This window comes from Lepus europaeus, chromosome 3, assembly GCF_033115175.1.
Source record: "Lepus europaeus isolate LE1 chromosome 3, mLepTim1.pri, whole genome shotgun sequence".
In the NCBI taxonomy this organism is placed as follows: domain Eukaryota; kingdom Metazoa; phylum Chordata; class Mammalia; order Lagomorpha; family Leporidae; genus Lepus; species Lepus europaeus.
In genome coordinates, this window is record NC_084829.1 from 86,154,565 (window position 1) to 86,177,241 (window position 22,677).

A 22,677-nucleotide genomic window follows, 5' to 3' on the forward strand; every position below is an offset into this window, starting at 1 on the left:
TAAACCCAGGCATTCTGACATGGGATGTGGACACCTCGAGTGGTTTCTTGACCACTGCACCAAGTGCCTGCCCCTCTGGGAGGAATCTGGATCACCAGAAGCTGCAGTCTTATGTCCCCTGGAAATCCTGATAAACAGGGTGGACTGGGGACTAGGCAGGCAACTGACTTGGTCCCCTAGTGGGTGGGCCTCCGTCTTTACAGAAACATCACCAGCACAACCATGCCTAGTGATATCACCAACAAGAAAGTGGCTAGGAATTGAGTCTGGGGACACTTGGAGCTAATTTAAGGGACTTGAAATATCAAAAGCAGGAAATCTTTCCCCATGAGCATAGGGATTGAATATCTCTTCTCTTTGTATTAGTTGGTATAGAAATGATGTCTTTAGAACTGCATACATTATCAGACTGGGTCATTCCACCCTGACCTGATGCTTTTCCTCTTGTAATCTATGTTACACAGCGTCTGTGGTATAATCAAAACCCATGTTTAGTTTTGTGTTCCTAAGCCTTTGAAATTGGTTCATCGGAGCGGATCTCCCCTTGCCCTGGATGGAAACTTGGTAGGTACTGTTTGTGCTCACTCTCGTGTAAAGGTCAAAATCCTCTTAAGTCAGAAGCCACATTTCACTTCAGAAATTAAGAGTTTGGGTCCAAGATTCAGATTTCATTCAAAGTAAGACTTTTTTCTCCCCCTCTTCAGTAAGATACAAAGTTGGCATTTTAAAAAAAAAAATATTTGAGGGGGGAGAGAGAGAATATGAAAATGACCATCCAGGGGCTCACTCCCCAAATTCCTGCAATGTCCTGGGGAAGCCTTGAGTGAGGAACTCAATGCAGGCATTCCACATGGGTGACAGGAACCCAACTACATCACGGCCTCTCAGGGTGTGTTAGTGAGAAGCTGGGACGGGAAGAAGAGCCAGGACCCAAAGCCAGGCACTCTTCCCTAACTCCCACCCCATAAAGTTTCCATTTGAGTGCTCAGTTCCTGGCCACCTCCGGTCACCTCCCAGCACTGGTGGAAGTGGCAGGACAGCCCTCTGGCTGAGTGGCTGAGTGCTCTCTGGACTTGCTTCATGGGGAGACTGATCCTTTCTTTCCTGGGTTCTTCATCCTGCTGGTGCGGCTCCTCCACACTCCAGGTCTCCAATCTGCACAGGACGCCCCTCTCCAGCTCTGGGTTCACCCAACATCCGCTCCACACACTTACCTATTTCCAATAATCCTGGGAGGACAGACTGGTTCCACTACAGCGGCAACTCCTGGCTCTGCCCCAGGGTGCTTCAGCAAATCCCATCTCTCTAGCTCATGCACGCAGCCCCCAACTGTAGGCGTACACACACCACGCTCTCCAAGCAGCCCAGGGGTGGCCTCCTCGCAGCACACCCACAACTCTCTCCCAAGAAAGCCCTCGCAAGTCTTTTGTTCCCCTCCATAATCATTGATTCTGTCATAGCCTGAAGCTGACCAGTTGTGGAATTGGATTTTCAACACTTCCTTTGTTAACTCTACCTAACGGGTTATGACACCTGCCTTCTGTATCAGAGTACCTGAATCTGGCTCCAGCTCTTGACTCCAGGTTCCTGCTAATACGAACCCTGGAAAGAAACAGTGATGGCCTAACTAATTGAGTTCCTTCTACCCATGCAAGAGGCCTGGGTTAAATCCCCAGCTCCTGGCTTCAGCCTAGTCCAGCCATGGCTATTATTCGTATTTGGAAAGTGAATCTGCAGATCAAAGTGTACGCTTTCACGCTCTCTCTTTCTCCCAGTTAAATTGGAAAACATTTTAAAATAAGATAATTTTGCGCAAATATTCTTTGAAATCATGTATATATGGGATCTTCAAAAAGTTCACGGAAATTGCATATCTTGAAAAAAGTGCAGGGCCAGCACCACGGCTCACTAGGCTAATCCTCCACCTGTGGTGCCAGCACACCGGGCTCTAGTCCCGGTCGGGGCGCCGGATTCGGTCCTGGTTGCCCCTCGTCCAGGCCAGCTCTCTGCTGTGGCCAGGGAGTGCAGTGGAGGATGGCCCAAGTGCTTGGGCCCTGCACCCCATGGGAGACCAGGAGAAGCACCTGGCTCCTGCCATCAGATCAGCGCGCTGCGCAGGCTGCAGCATGCCAGTCGCTGCGGCCATTGGAGGGTGAACCAACGGCAAAGGAAGACCTTTCTCTCTGTCTCTCTCTCTCACTGTCCACTCTGCCTGTCAAAAAAAAAAAAAAAAAAAAAAGAAAGAAAGAAAAAAGTGCAGATTCCAAAAATTTTTTCACACCAAAATAAACATCTCTTTTTTAAAAAAAGAAGTTCACATTTCATTGAGAGGCAGAGAGAAAATTTCGTTTTCCACAAACTTTTTGAAATACCCTCAGATTCCTCTGGGGGCCAGGGACAGAAGCTCAGCTTTAGCATTGGGCTCCCGGCAGCTCTGCTGCACAGCGACCCCGGGAACCGCCTAATTAGACGTCAGTGTGTGGATCACAGTCATCATCCGTCAACACGGAAACCAAACAAAGGCCACAGAACGGAAAGCTGCCATCTGCACAGCGCAGGAGGAGTCAGTCCCAGCACGCAGCCGCAGCTGAGCGCCTCTCCACGTCCCTGCCGTGAGAGCCTGCAGCTGCCCGTGCAGAGACAGCCGCCCTGCAGCGCTTGCTCAGGGAAAGCGTCCTCACAGCACTGCTCGCTGAGTAATTAGACATTTCTTTTTTTTTCTTAATTTATAAAACATTTGTTAAACTCTTCCTACATAGTAAACGTTGTGCCATGTGGTACAAAGTTGTCCTGGGGCTAGATCTGTGGCGCAGCAGGTTAAGCCACCGTCTGCAGTGCTGGCATCCCATGTGGATGCTGGTTGGAGTCCCCGCTGTTCCACTTCCGATCCAGCTCCCTGATGATGAGCCTGGGAAAGCAGTGGAAGATGGCCCACACACTTGGGTCCCTGCACCCACGAGGGAGACCTAGAGGAAGTGCCTGGCTCCTGGCTTCAGCCTGGCCCAATGGATGGAAAAATCTCTCTCTCTCTCTTTCTCTAACTCTGCCTGTCAAATAAATATTTTTTAAAAAGAATAGAAACAATGCCTGTAGTTGGTCAGGAGGGGCAAAGAAATTTTCCTCAACCAAAGTTTTAAAATGTACTAGAAAAATGGAAATCCAGGAGATTGGAGGAGGCAAGTCTTTGAGAACATATTATCTATTTTTTTTTCTGACTCCTTTTAGAGAAATAAACTTTTTTTCATTAAAGTAATCTTTTAAAAGTTGAAATATAGGAAATGGCATTGTGGTGTAGCAGGTAAAGCTGCTGCCTGTGATGTCAACATCCCTCGTGGGTGCTGGTTTGAGTCCCAGCTGCTCCCCTTCTGATCCAGCTCCCTGCTAATGCACCCGGGAAAAACAGTGAAAGATGACCTAAGTGTTTGGGCCCCTGCCACCAGTGTGAGACACCAAGATGAAGCTCCTGGCTCCAAGCGTGGCCATTGTAACCATCTGGGGAGTGAACCAGCAGATGGAAGATCTCTCTCCTTCTCTGTAACTCTGAACCTCTGACTTTCAAATAAATAAATAAATATTTTTTAAAAATTAAAATGTAACATACAGTTATGGGGCATAACTCATTAAGAATCACCTTGAGAAATTTCTTCAAATGCACTTTCCAGACTGATTTTTTCAAAGTTCTTCTTCTTCTTCTTCTTTTTTTTTTTTAAAAAAAGAATTACTTATTTATTTGAAAGTCAGAGTTACACAGAGAAGGAGAGGCAGGGAGAGAGAGAGGTCTTCCATCTGCTGGCTCATTCCCCAATTGGCCACGATGGCCCGAGCTGCCAATCCGAAGCCAGGAGCCAGGAGCTTCTTCCAGGTCTCCCACGCGGGTGCAGGGGCCAAGGACTTGGGCCATCTTCTACTGCTTTCCCAGGCCATAGCAGAAAGCTGGATAGGAAGTGGAGCAGCCGGGACTTGAACCAGTGCCCATAGGGAATGCTGGCACTACAGGCAGCGGTTTTACCCGCTACGCCACCGCGCCGGCCCCTCCAAGGTCTACTTCCATGTGAGGTTCGTTTTCCTTCATGTGAGAAGCTGGCAGCTACCAAGAAGTTCCAAGTCAGATGTACAGAGCTGCACAGCAGAACGGCGGCTGGGGAAGCAAGCCCGGACTCTGCTGAGACCAGGGACCGGCGACTCGTCCTACCTGAGGCTGTACAGCACTCTGCCGTCCGGCTGGACGCGCAGCATCACGTTGTCTGTGGTGGTGTCGTGGATGAAGGAGCGCTTGGAGTGCACGAAGAACATGTCAGGGACCCAGATCTTCTTGACCAGCCGCCCGTCAAATGTCATGCTAAGGTTGTTGGTGCTCGGAAAGGACAGCCTCTCGTCCTTCCAGTAGTGCCTCAGGTAGAGGGTCATCGTGAAGTCCTAGGGACGCAGGCAAGGGAGGGGACCCGCTGCGACGTCAGCAGGAGACTGGGAACCCCCCACGCGCCATCACCGCTGGGGAATGACACTGAGCCGGGCTGGGGCTTGCACCTAGGGCCCAGGTCTCTGCAGCAGGAGGAAGGGAGTGCTGCAGAGAGGAACCCAGCCAGAGGGCTGTGGCCAATGGTGTCCCCCAGCCCCACACCCCATTTGCTGCTGACGTCCGTAACTCAAGCTGACAGAGCCATAGCTGGTACCTGCGTGCAGCCTTCAAGCTGAGAAGGGCAGGATGGAGAAGCACCCAGGCTCCTGGCCCATCAGCTGAGGTGTGTTCTTGGCTGACTCCTGGCTACCCCAGTGGGACCGAGTTCTATGGCGGCAACTGGGTTGACAGCTCCGCTTTTGGTCTTCCTTCTCTCCCTTATCTCGGGATTTCCCAGGTTCACTCCCACCTAAGCTACTTAGGCTAGAACATTTGTCTCAGGTCTGTTTCTTGGGGGACCCACATTAGGATAAGTCCTTTAAGTCAAGGAGTTGTAGAATGTTCCTTTTTTTTTTTTTTTTTTTTACCTGAATCTACCAAAAACATGAAAGACACTTTGCTTTACCATATTTCAGAACCAGGCATAGAGTCAGCAGGAATAAGAGGTGTATGGCTACTTGATGGCTGTGACCTTGAACCTTGCTGTTTACATTTGAAAGCCTTGGCACAGAAAATGCATCCCAGTGGCCAGAGGCCACAGGGGGACAGATCAAAGTCTTCCTCTAGCTTTCATGTCCTTTGGGTGGCTTTGGGCCTGTGTCATAATCTCCCTGAGCCATCTGTAAAACAAGTGTGGGAATTCCCACCTCCCAAGGCAGTCCTAAGACTGAGGGACCTCCAGGCTGAGGACAGGCCCACAGCCCCAGTCAGAAGAGCACTTACCATGTCAACCTCGGAGATGCTGTCCAAGCTCTCCACCTGCACATCCACACCAACAGGAATAGCTGGGCCTGGGATAGGGCATGACAAGAGCATTTGTTCTTCTTAACTTTTACAATGGAGGGACCAGCAAAAGTCACATATCCCCTGGAGCCTCCACGTCAGGGAGATTTGAAGGTTTGATCACATCAACCTGAGGTCAAACCAGAGATGAAAGGACGGACTCACAGCCTGGCTCCTTGGAATATTCTAGCAAAGGTGAAGAAGACTGGGGGCATGTGAGGGGGTCTGAATCATCCAGGTGATTCAGAAACGATGAGGTTGATAGGCAGCATTGCTCTTTGGGTCCACATGCTCACTAAAGGTAGGGTGAAGACATAGGTCAAAGGTCAGGTCTCATCTAAGGAGTAATTGATTCCTTAGCATGAGGTCACCCACTTTATTTTCCATATGTGTCTCATGACTTTGCATTCTCCTTCATCATGGAAGCCAGTGGCTCTTGTCTGGCCATGAGAAAGGCATTGCATGGTAATAACACTCAGAACCAAAGTCCTATTCGGGTCATTTGCCAAACCCACAGATGTGTATCTTTGCTCCATGATGGAGCAGCTTCCAAGAGAGACCTGATATACCAGGATGGTCTTAAAATCGGGAATTTTTTTCTCTCTCTTTTTTTTTGTCATTCCTGGGCCACAAAATGTTTAATATTTGCTACAGGTTGAGTATTTGTCCCCTTGAACTGTTACAGGAGTTCAGTCTTCAAAGTCTTATGTTAATGGAAGCAAGACAGTAGAAACTTGATCCAATTATAGTTTTTAGAGGTGGAGCCTTTGAGAAGGGATTAGACTGAATGAAGGCATTGGGGTGGAGCCCCATCATTGAATCCTGGGCACTGTAGAAGGAGGGGGAGGCCACACAGATGTAGAGACTCACATGTTCCCACCTTGATGGGATGCAGAGCCTGCATCACACTGGAAACTGAAACTCCAGAACCATGAGCCAAAATAAACCTCTTTCCTTTATCAAAGTAGTCTGCTTCGGGTTTTTCATTACAGTGACAAAAAGCTAACTAGGGCAGGCAGCTAGCCTCGTGGTTAAGACAGCCATTAGGATGTTCATATCCCACATCAGCGTGCCTAGGTTTGACACACGGCTCCAGCCCCTGACTCCAGCTTCCTGCCAGTGAAGCAGCAGTGGACGCAGTGACTGAGGCAGCAATGATGACCCAGGTAACAGAGTTCCTGCCACCATGTGGGACACCTGGATGGAGTTCCTGGTTCCCGGCTCTGGCCCAACCCAGCCCTAGCTGTTGGGGGCATTTGGGAAGCGAATGAGAAGATGGGAGCCCTTTCTGACTCTGTTTCTCAAATAAATGAAAAAAAAAAAACTTTTAAAATAAAAATGGACTGGGGGCTGACATTGTGGTGCAGTGGGTTAAGCTACCACCTGCAGCATCAGAATCTCATATGGGTGCCAGTTTGAGTCCCAGCTGCTCTACTTCTGATCCAACTCTCTCTGATGCACCTGAAAAAGCAGCGGAAGATGGCCCAAGGGCTTAGGCCCCTGCCACCCACATGGGAGACCCAGAGGAAGCTCCTGGCTTCTGGCTTTGGCCTGGCACAGCCCTGGCCATTGTGGACATTTGCATAATGAACCAGTGGTTGGAAGACCTTTCTTTCTCTCTGTATGTAATTTTTTCAAATAAATAAAATAAAATAAATATTTTTTTAAAATGGCTTAAAACAAAATTGATATAGGATCATAAAGGAAAGTGATCTTCCCCTTTGCTCCCTGTTTTCAGGAGGGGCAGGGAAGGCGCTCACTTGAATCCTCACGGAGTGAAAAGATGCATTTGGAGTTAACTGTGGTAGATTCTTGATGGACATAGACTCCTTCTAGAACCTGTTTACTCTTTGGAATAAGGTGACTGGAGGGAATAAAACGCATGAGAACAATTTCTAAAATATTTATATAAATAATATACTACTAATAAATAATATATTAATAATTATATAACTAACATGTATTATATATGCAGGGAATAATATATATATTGGCAGGGGAAAACCCTCCAAAGGCCAGGACTGAAACCCACAGCTGCCAGCTAAGCTTCCGGGAGCGCCGGCATTCTTCTGCACTGGCCATGATTTTTCTCAAGCTATTTCCTTTAACTGAACGCAGCAGACCACACTCCGCCTGTCTGTCAGCTCCCAGATGAGCCGAACGGAGTCCAAGGTTGTTATTTCAGAGGCATTTCTCAGGAGGCAGCTGCCCCATCTTCCCACACCCAGCTGCTGGCCTCTCTGATCCCGATCCCTTCCTGTCAGAAACTGGGGTCCAAGGACAGCTGGCCGGCCTGGCCTGGCCACCCAGTAGCAGGTGCCTCCGGAGAATGTGTCAGCAGAGCCATGGGTGGGGCTGATGCTCAGAAAACCGTGTGGGCTTCGAGCCTTGTGCACCAACACAACTCGGGCAGATGGGACCAGGCTAGCGTAAAGCTCAGTGGTCTATTGGCTTAAGTTCTGCCCACAGACAAACACGCGGACCCTAAGAGGAAAGATGCTCCCCGCTCCACCCCACAGAGAGGCCGTCCCATACCTCCGAAGCCAGGCCTCATGCTGAAATCGTGGTCATCGATCCGCAGAAGCTGCTCTGACTTTGTCAGGGGCGACTTGGTGATGTCAGGACTTCGTTTCAGAATTGGGCTGCCAGGAGGCAAAAAAGCCATGCTGAGCACGTGTTCCAGCCAAGCCAGCCACAGCTTTCTGACCCAGATGGGGTGTGTTACTTCCCTCTTTGAAGCTACGGCACATCTCTTCTCCCTTTCTCCATCGTGTGGATAAAGGGCCCAAGACAGTGGTTCTGAACCGCGGCTGAGGCGTTTGAGAGGCATGGATGCCTGGACCCCAACTCCAGGGGTCCTGGTTTGTGTGGTCTAGGAATAGGGCCCAGAGCTTCCCAGATGGTTGTAACATGCATCTAGATCCAGAGCTGCTGGTCCTGGGACCAATAATCAGCTCCAGCTCCCCCACTCCACCCCAGTGCCTGGCCATTTGGGGGCCATTGGGCTGGAAAGCAGAACCAGGGAGTGTAGGCTGAGCCTGGTGCCCCGACCTCTGTCGGCTACTCTGTGGAGGGAGGGTAGACTTGCCCTGGAATCAAATGCCAACTGTCCTGTCTCTGTGGGAAGCAGCTTCTGAACTGCCCCCAGGGCCATTTTCACTTTATCTAAACAGGACACACCTGTGCAGAGCTTGACAATTGGCTTGGAAAGGAAATGCTGGGGCTGGCACTGTGGTGCAGTGGGTGAAGCGTACTGTTGTGGTACCAGCATCCCATACTGCAGTCCTGGCTGCCCTGCTCCTGGGAAAGCAGTGGAAGATGATCCAAGTGCCTGGGCCACTGCCACCCACGTGGGAGACCTGGATGCAGTTCCCTGCTCCTGGCTTCATCCTGACCCAGCCCTGGCCGTCGTAGCCAACTGGAGAGTTAAACCAGCGGATGGACGATCTCTCTCCCTCTCCCTCTCTCTCTTTCTCTCTCTGTCATTTTGCCTTTCAAATAAAATAAATCTTTAAAAAAAATAAATAAAAGGGAATGCCATGAAAAGTCAGCCCCATACCTCTGCCTTCATCCCTCCCTTTCCTCCACCCTCAGGAGCTTCTCTTACTGGCCTCTCGTGTCTGTCCAGAGTTGTAGATGCAAGCAGATACACATGCATATGCATCATGCTCCTCATTTTGATTCAAAAATTAGCATGTGGGGCCGGGGCTGTGGGGCTGGCGCTGTGGCGCAGCGGTTAATGCCCTAGCCTGAAGCACCGGCATCCCATATGGGTGCAGATTCAAGACCTGGCTGTTCCACTTCCAATCCAGCTCTCTGCTATGGCCTGGGAAAGCTGTAGAAGATGGTTCAAGTCCTTGGGCACCTGCACCCGCATGAGAGACCTGGAAGAAACTCCTGACTCCTGGCTTCGGATCGGCGCAGCTCTGGCTGTTGCGGCCATCTGGGGAGTGAACCAGTAGATGGAAGCTCTCTCTCTCTCTCCCTTTGCCTCTCTGTAACTCTGCCTTTCAAACAAATAAATAAATCTTTAAAAGAAAAAAAAGAATTTGCTTCTCTAGCAAGGTCTCGGATGCCACTCTTCCTGCTGTTGCTCAGGAGATGACAGCTGGGGACCCCTGCCTGGGTGCTTTTCACGTCCAGCCCCCACAGCTCCCCGCCCTGTCACCAGCCCGGCCCATCCTTAAATCTCTTGCTACCTTCTTGCCCCAAGAACCCCCTTCAGCATCATGGAGAACAAAATGCGGCTGGGAAACCGAAAGATAGGCTCTGACCTCCACTCTGAGACCACCCGTGCACCCTGTGCCTTGCAACTTGCTTCCCTGAGACTCAGTTTCCCCAACTGACAACAGGGAAGCTGTGTGACCTGAGAGGAGTATGGGGAAGGGAGTGTTGTCTCCTCTGAGAGGTGCACGGACAGAAGCAGCCCCCACCCACGCCATGGCCAGGACTACAGTGAGGGGCTAGCATGCTGGTAGCAAACAGGAAGCGAGGGAGGAAGCTGTGCAGACCAGGAGGAAGCCACCCTGCCCCCGCTCACATCACCCTCGCCAGTGGGATCCAGAAGCCCTATGGTCTTCTCCCTTCAGAACCCCCTCCTCCTGTCCCCCCCCCACTTCCTCCTGTTCCCCCCACCCCGCTTCTCCCATACCCCTCCCTCTGCTTCTGGATCCCTGGTGTGGTGTAGGGTGGGGGTAGGGGCGCTGCTGAAAGTCCCTACAGCTGAGGTGTGGAGAGGAACCATCTTTAGAACAGCGTGTGTTAATGGCCATACCTGCCTTGCTTGTGGGTATCTTCGTGAGCTTCCCGTCTCTGTCTTTGAGGTCTACTATGAAAATAAAAAAATAAAGACACTCGAGAGACAGTCTAGGTACTCAGATCAGCAAAGCACCCCTCACCCTCCAGATTCACTCCAAATTGAACCAGTACAAAATGTGGGGGAAACCTACAAAGTTTCCATATGTTGATCTAGTCTGTGGAATAGGATTTTCCAAGTACCCACAGGAGCAGAGGTTGGAGGATTAGTTACTTCGAGGCCCGATTTGAACAGACCTGATGTAAAATGTCTCCCCCATTGATCTACCCATGCCTTCTTTCAAGCAGGTTCCTAAGGAAGGATGTTCACAGTGTAACTTGCATCCACCATAAAGCTATGCAGGTAACACCTGGGCAGATGAGCTGTTATCTCCTGGGCCTCCTTGCCCTGGGGCTTATGGTTTCAGGAGGAGGTGAGTGGTCACATTTGTTATTTCTCATTCTCTCTTGTTTGATGCCCATGTTACTCTCTGGGTACAGATGATCACAATATCTCCAGTCTGCTCCAACAGTGTGATTCTCCGTACACGCCTACTGAGCTCATGGCTGCTGCTGCTCCTGGTCCTTGGGGCCATCAGCATGCTGAGTTGGTTTCCTGAACCCTGCCTACATCTTTGTGAGTTGTCCCTTTACTTGTCTCATTGGTCAAGCCCTTGTGATTGCAACGCTGTTTGCTACCGGGACCCGAGTGCTGCATGGGGGACACCCAGAAAGAGACCAGGGGATGTCATTATCTGTAGTAGAGTGGAGCAGGGGCAGGTGTGAACCCTGCAGGAGCTGAGTGGGACAGCGGCAGGTGTGAACCCTGCAGGAGCTGAGTGGGACAGTGGCAGGTGTGAACCCTGCAGGAGCTGAGTGGGACAGCGGCAGGTGTGAACCCTGCAGGAGCTGAGTGGGACAGGGGCAGGTGTGAACCCTGCAGGAGCTGAGTGGGACAGTGGCAGGTGTGAACCCTGCAGGAGCTGAGTGGGACATGGCAGGTGTGAACCCTGCAGGAGCTGAGTGGGACAGGGGCAGGTGTGAACCCTGCAGGAGCTGAGTGGGACAGGGGCAGGTGTGAACCCTGCAGGAGCTGAGTGGGACAGGGGCAGGTATGAACCCTGCAGGAGCTGAGTGGGGTGGGGCAGGTGTGAACCCTGCAGGAGCTGAGTGGGACAGGGGCAGGTGTGAACTCTGCAAGAGCTGAGTGGGGTGGGGCAGGTGTAAATTCTGCAGGAGCAGAGCACAGGACAGGGAAAAGCAATGACTGGAGGTGAGTATTTCCTGGGCCATGGGCCATCACAGTTGATGGTCAGAAAGGCAGCATGAGGCCACACAGGCTACCAAGGGCAGAGTTCATTTCATACCCAGCACCTTGCACCTTGCTGGCCCCTGTGGATGCTCAACATTGCTCAGTTGAATGAAGGAAGGAATCACTCCTGACAGACAGACAGAAAGGGTTGAGTGGGAGCAGGGACAGGGATGCAAGACAGCTCAGCCCATTCTCACTTTGGCTGAAACTGAACTGGACACTGACTGAAGGGAGGTTTGTCAAATCCTGAGATGCCACTGCCTTTGCCTTCACGAGCCTTAGGTTCTAGGCCACAAAAGACCAATCAAGAGGATCCTTCAAGTCTTTTTCATTGTTTAATGTTTTAAGATATCTTTTTTTCCTGTTTACATGCCCAAGTAAAAACATTCGGAAAACAGACGCAGCCTATAGGAGAAGACACCTGAGAATCAGCCACTGCCAGCCTGCTCCTATCCTTTCAGTATTCTGAGAGCCACCCTACGTGTGACTTGCTTTAAACTCAGGATTCAATCTATAATGGAATATTCGTCCTTGGGGCCCTGCACCCATGGGGGAGACCCAGAAGAGGCTCCTGGCTCCTGGCTCTAGATCAGCGCAGCTCCGGCCATTGTGGCCATCTGGGGAGTGAACCAGCAGATGGAAGACCTCTCTCTCTCTCTCTCTGCCTGTCCTCTCTCTCTGTATAACTCTGACTTTCAAATAAACAAATACATCTTAAAAAAAAAAAAAAAAGAATATCTGCATCCCACATTGGAGAAACTGGATTTGATTCCAGGCTTCTGCTCCTGACTCCAGCTTCCTGCTCGTGCAGACTTGGGGAGGCAGCGGTGTAAGAGACATGCCCCATGTGTGAGAGACGTGGCTTGAGTTCCCTGCTCGCAGCCATGGCTAACATTCAAATAAATAAATCAAGTTTAAAGTAGAAGAAAACAAAATGAAGGGATTCCTAAGGTCCTTGAGGGTCTGAGATTCTACAAGAGTTGTTTGAGTAACACCGCCTCCCCCGCCAGACAGCACCTTGAGGAAGGAGCAGGTCCGTTTTGCTCACCATTGCCTCCCAAGTGGTGGCTCCACACCTGGAGCACAGTGTCCTCAATCTCTGTTGGTTGAATGAATGAATTATGTACAGGAATAGCAAAGGTCTGGATTCATTCATTAGCTCACGTGCAACATTTCTGGAGCATTTACCATGAATCAGACTTTGAACTTGAGTCTGGAGAGGCAAAGATACGTGGTGCAGAGTCAGCCTTTGAGAGTGTGCATAGTCTAGAAGCAGAACGAGACGAGGTCAGAAGGACCCTGCTGATCCATCAGCCCTCAGAGAGAGGAGCTTTGAGGACAGCGGCTGCTCAGAAGTCAGGCACCCGCCGAGCCTTGAGAGGCGCGGGCTGCGAGAGGGACGAGGAAGTCTAAATTAGAAAGGAAACGAGCCAGGGACACAAGAAGCAGAAGGCTGTTGGCCGCAGGTTAGGAGCCCACACAAATGAGGGCAGATTGTCACTAGGCAGAGGAGCAAGGACCAAGAAACAGGACGTGGGGACCCAAGAGTCCAAGGAAAACTTCCTGGGGAACAAAGGGACAGAATGAAGACGGAACGTTACAACTTAGGAGAAAACCGAATAGCGGGCTGCTTAGGGCGGTCAGAGAGACCCAGTCCAGCATCCAGCAGCTTTTGCTTTGTTCCACATGAACAGAGATTTCACAGCGCATCTCCTGGATCCTGATCCCTTCTGGCTTCTGGGGAACACTTGCCTGCCGCCCCCTCACCTTCAACCCAGTCTCAGCCATTCAGTTCATGGTCAAGTTCCTTGTAAAGTCATCTATGTTTATTCTGTTTTCTTCTCTCCTCCCTCTGACCCACCGACACCTTCAGCTACCATATGTATCTGACACTTCTCTGTCCGCTACCTGATTTTGACCCTGCAGTGGTTCGACCCTGTTGAGCGCTCCCTCTCTCTGGAATCCCTTACCACTCATGGGAATATCTCCCTACTCTGTAAGCCTCTGAGACCACAGCCTGTATGAGCAGAACCCACCGCCCAGAGTGATGAGTGATGCCTGCCCTGCAACACGCATTTGGTAATTGCCAAACCAGTAGCATCCGTGACACCTCTCTATGCCAGTTCTACACTTGTTTCTCTGGGTCCTCTTCCTCTCTCTTCTCCTTAACTTTTGATCTTCCCCAGGGTCTATCCTCCATCCTGTTCTACATGCTCTCTCTGGGTCACCCCATTCACCACTTCTCTTGAAATCCACATCTCCAGGCCCAGTTTCTCTCCAGAGCTGCACTGAAGTTCTTCTTGGCACCAGGACAGCTATCTTTTGGGGTCTTGCAATGGCATCCAGGTCCATATGTTCTGTTGAACTCACTATCTTTACCTCCAGATCAGCTGCTCCTCCTGCCCTCCTGTTCTTGGAAGCACTAACCCTGAAGCCAACCAAACTCTGTCGGTGCCAGCTCATTAAACACTCCCCGCCATCTCCCGTACCCCCTCCCCCATCCCTGCTCACTGCCCAGTCTCCTAGCCCTGCTTCTCAGCATCTCTCCCAGGCCGCAGGAATAGACTCCAGATGACTTTCTCTGTCTCCCACTCACACCTTCCCCGCCATCCACACACTGCCCCCCAAGGGTGAGCTCTGAAATGAAAATCCAGCTGACACCATTCAGATCCTGACCTTCTTTAGCATAACAAAGGATGTCTGGTCAGGGAGCTTCCAACTTCCGGTGGGATCAGGTTACCCTCCCAGAGTCTGAGCTGGTGTTTGTTCAGGGGCCTGTGGTATACACAGGGTCGTTTTCCATTCTTCCAGCGAGGAGAAGAGAAAGAGTAAATACTGATTCGTTCTAGAAACATTGCCCCAGGCCCTGGCATGCTATCCTTGACCCTATGTGATTCATGAAAGTGGGTCCTTACTGTTTTGTTGTTGTTGTTTTTAATTTGAGAGGTAGAGTTACAGACAAAGGAGAGACAGAGAGAAAGGTCTTCCATCCGTTGGTTCACTCCCTAAATGGCTGCAACAGAGCTCCCCCCGGGTCTCCCAGGCAGGCACAGGGATCCAAGCACTTGAGTTTGCTTTCCCAGGCCACAAACGGAGAGCTGGAACAGAAGGGGAGCAGCCAGTGCCCATATGAGATGCTGGCGCCACAGGCAGAGGCATAGCCTACTATGCCACAGTGCTGGCCCCAGGAAGCAAACTCTAAAGAGACAGCCACTCTCAGGGCTGAGCAAGCACCTGCTCAAGTTTTGCAGACTAAGCACCTGACCGGCTTCACCCTTTGTGTGGCAGGTTTACCTGGCTTCCTATTTTGTTAGTATGAACCTGTAAAAGAAGCCTGCAGACTAATTACCAGCAGTTACAGGTTTAGAATCTGGATGAAATTTAGTGAACCCATTAATAGTTTAGGCTACATAAGCATAAAATTGAATCTGGCGGGTGGGGTACGGGCTGGGTCTACTTGCCGTTCTGGAAAGAAACCTGGCTACATATATCTGGAGTGTTTAGTGTCCTTCCGTTGGTTCTGGACATTTCAGGAGCCTATCCTGATTAAATAATCAGGTGTGCACACAAATATTTCTGTGGACACAGATACACATACAGAATGTTCATAGTAACAAAGAGGAAGCAATGAAATATCCATGGACCCATGGTGTATTACTCATTGACAACCAATCAAATAATTCTATCTACATCCAAAATAAGGAAACATGCCAACAGTACATCAATTTTAAATGCAGTGGGGTTACAAAAGTATAGAACAATCCCAAAACTAGTTAATATTCATTATATGCTTAGAAAAAAAGACCAGAAGAAAATACACACAAATGTTAAAAAGGTTCCTCCTAGGTTTGAGGATTACGGGTGATTTTTGTGTTTTCAAAAATTTTTGCCCATTTTTTTTTAAATGTTAAGTGTGTCTTTCATAACTTAAAACAAATGAAAGTTTTTAAAAGTGATTTTTAAAAAGAAAGTCTCTTTCACTCTTCAGGATCAGGAACAAGGTAACAATGCCCACTCTTGCTATTTATATTCAAACATATTTTTTGCCAGAGTAATTAAGAGAAAGAAAGAAAAGTTGTACAAATGGGAAAAGAAGTAAGGGGTGTACATTTGAGGTAGAAGACACGCCTTCGGGGACCCACATCCTGCATTGGAGTGCTTGGGTTCAAGTCCTGGCTCTGCTCGCATTGCCCGTCTCCTGCTAACGCGCAACCTGCGAGGCAGCAGATGATGACTCAAGTACTTGAGTCCCTGCCACCAATACGGGAGACCTGGGCTGAGATCTGGGATCCTGGTTTCCATATGGCCCAGCCTCAGCTGTTGGAGGCATTTAGGGAGTGAACTAATGGATGCAAGATTTCTCTCTCTCTCTCTCTCTCGCTCTCCCTCTTTCTCCTTCTGCCTTTCAGATAAAATGAAAATAAATAACAAAAATTTTAAAGTGAAATTTTTGCTGCCTGCTGTTGTTGATGACATAATCTAATATATAAAAAACTAAAGACACCACCAAAAAACTATCAGGACTGACAAATCAGTACATTATAGTTGTAGGATGCAAACAAAATCAATAGTGTTTCCATAGTCCACTTACAATAAGCTATCCAAAGAGGAAGTCAAAAAAATGATCCTATTACAATAGGTACCCAAAAGTGAAATGCTTCAGAATAAATTTAACCAGAGATTAAAAATCCATACACTAAAATCTACAAATGATTGGTGAAATAAATTGAAAAAGACATAAATGAATAGAAAGATATCCTGGGTTGAAAGAATTAATCTTGTTAAAATGTCCAGACTACCCAAAGCAATATATAGATACAATGCAAATGCCAATGACATTTTTTCCACAGAAATAGAAAAAAATCCTAAGCTTTGTATAAAACAGTAAAAGACCCCGAACATTCAAAAACCATTTTGAGCAAAAAGAATAAAACTAGAAGCATCATATGACCTGTTTTCAAACTACATTTCCAAAGCTACAATAATTAAAACAGCATGACACTGGCATACAGATGTATCAACCCATGGAAAGAGTGGAGTCCATAAATGAACCGCTACACTTAAGGTTACTTGATTTTTGACAAAGATGCCAAGGACACACAGAAGGAAAAGGACATTCTCTTCAATAAATGATGTTGAGAAAACTAGATACCCACATGCAGGAGCTTTATGTCACAACATGTATAAGAATCAACTCAAAATGGATTAAAGACTTAAATGCAAGCCGTGAAACTGAAAAATTACTAAAAGAAAATAAAAGGGGCAAACTACAGACATGGGCAATGATTATTTGGATTTGACTCCAAAAGTTCAGACAACAAAAGCAAAAATAGACAAATGAGAGTATATCAAACTAAAAATCTTCTGCACAGCAAATTAAACAATTAACAGCGTGGATAGCCAATAGATTGGGAGGAAGTACTTGCAATCTACATATCTGATATGAGGTTGATATAAAGAACTCAAACAACTCAGTACTAAAATATCTTGACTGAAAAATGTGTAGGGCCAGCACTGTGGCATAGCGGGTAAAACTGCTGCCTGCAGGGCCAGCGTCCCATAGGGGCGTATTTTTGAGTCCTGGCTGCTCCACTTACGATTCAGCTCTCTACTTTCGCCTGGAAAAGCAGTGGAGGATGGTCCAAGTCCTTGGGCCCCTGCACCCGTGTGGGAGACCCAGAGGAAGCTCCTGGCTCTGGATTGGCACAGTTTCAGCCATTGCAGCCAATTGGGGAGTGAACCAGCAGGTGGAAGACCTCTCTCTCTCTCTCTCTGCCTTTTCTCTCTCTGTGTAACTCTGCCTTTCAAATAAATAAATAAATCTCTAAAAAAAAAATAAGTGCAAAGTGCCCTAAAATAAATATTTTTTTCAAAAGAAGATACACAAATGGCCAACAGATATATGAAAATGTGTTCACTATTATTAATCATTAAGAAAATGCAAATTAAAGGCCGGCGCCTGTGGCGCTGGTACCCCAGGTTCTAGTCCCAGTTGGGGCACCAGATTCTGTCCCGATTGCTCCTCTTCCAGTCCAGCTCTCTGCTGTGGCCCAGGAGGGCAACGGAGGATGGCCCAAGTGCTTGGGCCCTGCACCCGCATGGGAGACCAGGAAGAAGCACCTGGCTCCTGGCTTTGGATTGGCGCAGCACTGGCCATAGCGGCCATTTGGGGAGTGAACCAATGGAAGGAAGACCTTTCTCTCTGTCTTTCTCTCTCACTGTCTAACTCTGCCTGTCAAAAAAATGCAAATTAAAAGCACAATGAAATATTAACTTACTCTTGTCAAAATGGCTGTTACCAAAAAGGAAGGGCATTTGCCTTAGTGGTTAGGACACCACTTGGGATGCCCATATCCCATATTGGAGTGCCTGGATCCAAGTCCTGTTTCACTTCCAATTCAGCTTTCCTGTTTGTGTGCACTCTGGGAGGCAGGAGCGGATGGTTTGACTACTTGGGTCCCTACCACCCACACGGGAGACCCAGATGGAGTTCCAAGCTCCTGGCTTTGGTCCGGCCCAGCCCCAGCTGTTGTGGGCATTTTGGTGAGTGAACTGGTGGGTGAAGGTCTTTCTGTATCTGTCTGTCTCCGTATCTCTGCATGTCAAGCAAATGAAGAAAAATACAGATAACAAGTGTTCAAAAGGATGTGAAAAAAAGGACACCTTTGTACACTGTTAGTGGGAATGTAAATGAATGTAACCACTATGGAAAACTGTATGGAGGTTCTCCAAAAAACTGAAAATAAAACTGCCATATGACCCAGCAATCCCGCTTCTGCGTAGCTATCCAAAGAATTATTTTTAAAGATTTATTTATTTATTTGAAAGGCAGAGTTACAGAGAGGTAGAGGGAGATCTTTCATCTGCTGGTTCACTCCCCAGATGGCTGCAATGGCCAGAGATGAGCCGATCCGAAGCCAGGAGCCAGGAGCTTCTTCCCGGTCTCCCACATGGGTGCAGGGTCCCAAGGACTTGAGCCATATTCTTCTACTGCTTTTGTTAGGTAGGAAGTCAGATATGAGCTTATGTGTGTGTGACAAAGGCCTAAGGAGTTGACATCTAGGTCCAGCATCTGCATCTCAAAGTCATCCCGATAACCTTCTAGGTGCAGCCCAGTACCTGCACTTCAAACGCCCTGCCCCTTCTACCCAATAACCATCCTTCCTCTAAGGCTCCTCTAAGGTGAGGCGACGCCAGCCAGGCTTCCCCCTGTCTGGTAACTTCAGGGGGAAAACTCAGATAGGAATTTTTAGTATTAACATCCAACAAGTCCTTTGTTCCAGGAGGAGCAGAGGTGGGGAGGCAAGACCGATCCCCGATCCCCTTAAAAACCCCTGGCCTCGGCCGGCGCCATGGCTCAATAGGCTAATCCTCTACCTTGCGGCGCCGGCACACAGGGTTCTAGTCCCGGTTGGGGCACCGGATTCTGTCCCGGTTGCCCCTCTTCCAGGCCAGCTCTCTGCTGTGGCCAGGGAGTGCAGTGGAGGATGGCCCAAGTGCTTGGGCCCTGCACCCCATGGGAGACCAGGAGAAGCACCTGGCTCCTGCCTTCGGATCAGTGCGGTGTGCCAGCTGCAGCACTCCGGCCACGGCGGCCATTGGAGGGTGAACCAACGGCAAAAAGGAAGACCTTTCTCTCTGTCTCTCTCTCACTGTCCACTCTGCCTGTCAAAAAAAAAAAAAAAAAACAAAAACAAAAAACAAAAAACAAACAAACAAAAAAAACCTGGCCTCAACCAGATGGCACGCTCAGCCCTCTGCCTCTCTGCTGAGCCGCCTTCCTGGCCTGCCCAGGTGTATTCTCTCTACTCAACCATGTAACCCCGCTCTCCCCCAGTCTGAGCGACTGGGCACTCTCTCTCTGTCTGGAGAGGTGCCCATCCATTCTTACGGATGTCCCTACCCTAATAAACCTTGCTATTTTGCTTTCCACTACTCTCTCACACCTGAATTCTTTCTTGCACAAAGACAAGAACCCTAGCTTCTCCGGTAACACTTTCCCATGCCATAGCAGAGGACTGGATCAGAAGTAGAACAGCCAGGTCTCGAACCGGCACCAGCCCCAGTATCCAAAGAATTTGAAATCAGTATGTGGAAGAAGTACCTGCACTCATTGCAACACTATTCACAACAGTCAAACTAAGGAATCAACCTCAGTGTTCATCAGTGGGTGAACAGATAAAGTAGATGTGGTATATATACATACACACAGTAGAATTATATTGAGCCTTTAAAAAGAAGAAAAATTTGTCATTTGTGACAACACTGATGAACCTGGAGGACATTATGTTAAGTGCAATAAGCCAGGCACACACACACCAAAAAATCACATGATCTCACTTATATGTGGACTATAAAAGAATCAAAGGAAAGGCATTTGGTACAATGATTCGGATGTTGCTTGGGACACCTGCATCCCATATCAGAGTGCCTGGGTTCAAGTTCTGGCTCTGCTCCTGATTCCAACTTCCAGGTAATGCTTACCCTGGGGCACAGCAGGTGACCGCTCGGGTGGTTGCCTCCTTGCTGCCCATTTGGGGGGAACTGGGTTGAGTTCCCAGCTCCCAGACATTTGGGGAGGGAACTAGTGGATAGGAGTTCCCCCTGTTATCCCCCTCTCTCCCTGCCTCTGGAACTCAGCGAAGTGAGAGTTGAATGGTGGTTACCAGAGGCTGGCATGGAGGGAGAATGGGGACACACTGGTCAAAGGGTACAAAGTTTCAGTTAAAAAGGAAGAATACCTTGTTTGAGATGTATCTCAGAGAAGGGTAACTACAGTTAATAGTAGTGCATTGCATATTTCCAGATTGCTGAGAGTAAATTTCAAACGTCCTCCTCATAAAAAATGAGATAGATCAGTTAGCTTGATTTAATCATCCCACGTTATATACATAGATCATAGCTCTGAAGCCATTAATATTTATAATCTGACAATTTATAATAAAATACAAATCGTTTAAAGTTTTAAAATTAAAAGTCTTTTTTTAAAAAAGAAAGAAAAAAATCTACTGCATTCTCTGGGACTTCTTGATCATGGATATTTGCTAGCAGGTTGCCACTCTCTGGCTTGGGAGAGGGCCGAGGTTTTCCATGACAACTGAGTGGGTTTCGTGATCATGGTTGATTTTAATCCCTATGAGTACATTTGTTTCAAATAATCTCTGAGATTGCCTCTGTACACAAATTCTGCTGTTGGACCAAGCAACTTCTCACTGTGATGGTAACAGGGCACAGTGGTCCCTCTCGGCTGCTCCAGGACTCAGAGGTCCGAGTTCTGTGATGTTGTTAAACAGCTTGCAGCAGAGCTGTGAACCGCCGCTGGCTGGCTGGGGGCCCTTGTGCAAGACACAAGACACAGGACACAGGAGCCAGAAACAGCAGCGCCCTCCTCCCACCCCCACATTCCTGAGAGCTGCACTTTCTTGCACAGTAGTGGGTACTTCTCACTCTGCTCAGGTTCATATCTAGAGACAGAGAAAGCTGAAGTTCAGCTTCGAACTAAGGCTGATAAAGGACTCACAGTCCAGACCGCCCAGCCTGCCTGCACTTCCTTATCAGTCAGGAGACAGGGCAGGATTCGGTTGTCTCCACGCGATCTGTTGCACTGACTGATGCCAGGCCAGCAGGTGCGCAGCCGCCAAGGTCAGTGGTCCCAGGGATTCCCGGGCTGAGCTCCCCGCGCACGCGCAGACTGGTACGCACCGGGCTGCACGTACCCTGCGGCAGCCGTCGAGCAGCGGGCCTGCAACCGGCTCCAGCCCTGCCCCTCCCAACTACAGGTAGGGCACGATCTCCTGATCCTAGCAGCCAAGCGGCATGAAGAAACCCCCTTGATTTTCCTTCAACAGATCCAACACGATCCACAAATCTAACAGAAATAATTAGAACAAACAGAATCACCCCCCACGAATTAGCGATCCCATTGGCTATTCGCGAATTTCCAACTGGTTCTAACCCTAGGTTGCAGACATTAAAGAACTAAACTGACTGCTTTTGATTTTTTTTTTTTAAATGTGCATGTGCATATATTCTTTTTTCCGCAGAATCTGTCACCCAGGACAATTCATAAGGAACTGAAGAAAACGCAATGATAGTGCTGTCTGATCTAACAGCACTTTAAAAGAAAATACAACTCTAGCCTCCTATAAAGAGGAGACAGTAGGGTAACAAAGGGAAAAGAAGAAACCAGGCATTCACAAAAAACACCGCAAACGGAAAACGATGCTTAATTTCCAAAACAATCCCCGTAAACTGGCGTTGCACCCCCTCTTTTCCTACGTCCTCACCCCTAGACGTGCACTCACCTGCTTTTCTGAGACATCTCGTGTACTTCTCTTCCCGGCCAGTGCATTCGGCCTTCAGTAGCCAGAACCCATCCCCACCACAAAAGAATGATGCCAAATTTCATATTCTGGGCAGCCACCATAGGTTTGCAAATCCACACAAGTTCTCTCCAGAAACCGTAGAAAAGGAAAAGGATGTTCTTTTTTCTCTCTTAAGACATTATTGGTCCGTTCGTTATTAGAAGGCTGTTTACTCATGCAAAAAAAAAAAAAAAAAAAATCAACCCACAGAATGTAATCTGGAGAGCAGGAGAAAGCAATTTCCACTAAACCTATAAATCCTCCTACGTCAGATGTCAGGGATTTTCTGAAGGGAGGTTGAATTCCCGCGCCCCTGTGGAACAATTATTTTGGCCCGTCTATATCAGTTGGCTGTCAGATGGGGTAAATGCGTCGGTAAAGATCTGCCTTTTCTGGTCCATTGAACAGAAGGTAGCAAACACCGACCAAAGCAATTTCCAAAATGCAAAGGGCCAGAGGGGCTGAGCTGAGCCCTGATAGGGAGGGACTCCCTGGATCTATTTTAAGCTCCCAGCCATTATTTGCTTTAGCTGAGGGCGGGATTTGGACAGCTCCCTGCCCCCACCTCTTCCGGTGCCGGAATCCGCGGAACCTCGGGGCTCCATACCTGGGCGGGCTGTCGCTAGGGCGAGATTCAGGGGACAGTGGGGAAGAGGATTTTTGATTTTGACTTTCCACAGAAGCGATTGAATTTCCTTGTCCATTATTCTTAAGTGAACCTCCTTGGACCTTTGAAGAGTACCAGTAATAAATTACTTACAGGCATCAAGTCTGTGTATTCAGACAGTTTCCCCTGTCTTTGATGA

General features: G+C 48.7%; 1 protein-coding gene across 3 annotated transcripts in view; it reads right to left on the reverse strand.

The window, feature by feature from the left end:
* Positions 1–22,028, reverse strand: part of GABRR1 (gamma-aminobutyric acid type A receptor subunit rho1) — a 33,555-nt gene extending 11,527 nt beyond the window's left edge. The window contains exons 1-5 of one of the 3 annotated variants that reach the window (XM_062187610.1): positions 21,812–22,028; positions 10,176–10,226; positions 7,937–8,043; positions 5,342–5,409; positions 4,193–4,416 (exon numbers count right to left, since the gene is read on the reverse strand). In XM_062187610.1, coding sequence (XP_062043594.1) covers positions 4,193–4,416; positions 5,342–5,409; positions 7,937–8,043; positions 10,176–10,226; positions 21,812–21,933 — 572 coding nt within the window. In that variant the 5' untranslated portion in view covers positions 21,934–22,028. Of the gene's footprint in view, positions 1–4,192; positions 4,417–5,341; positions 5,410–7,936; positions 8,044–10,175; positions 10,230–21,811 lie in introns of all 3 variants that reach the window. The other 2 variants (XM_062187609.1, XM_062187611.1) reach the window with 2 other exon arrangements.
* Positions 22,029–22,677: the final 649 nt, after the last annotated feature.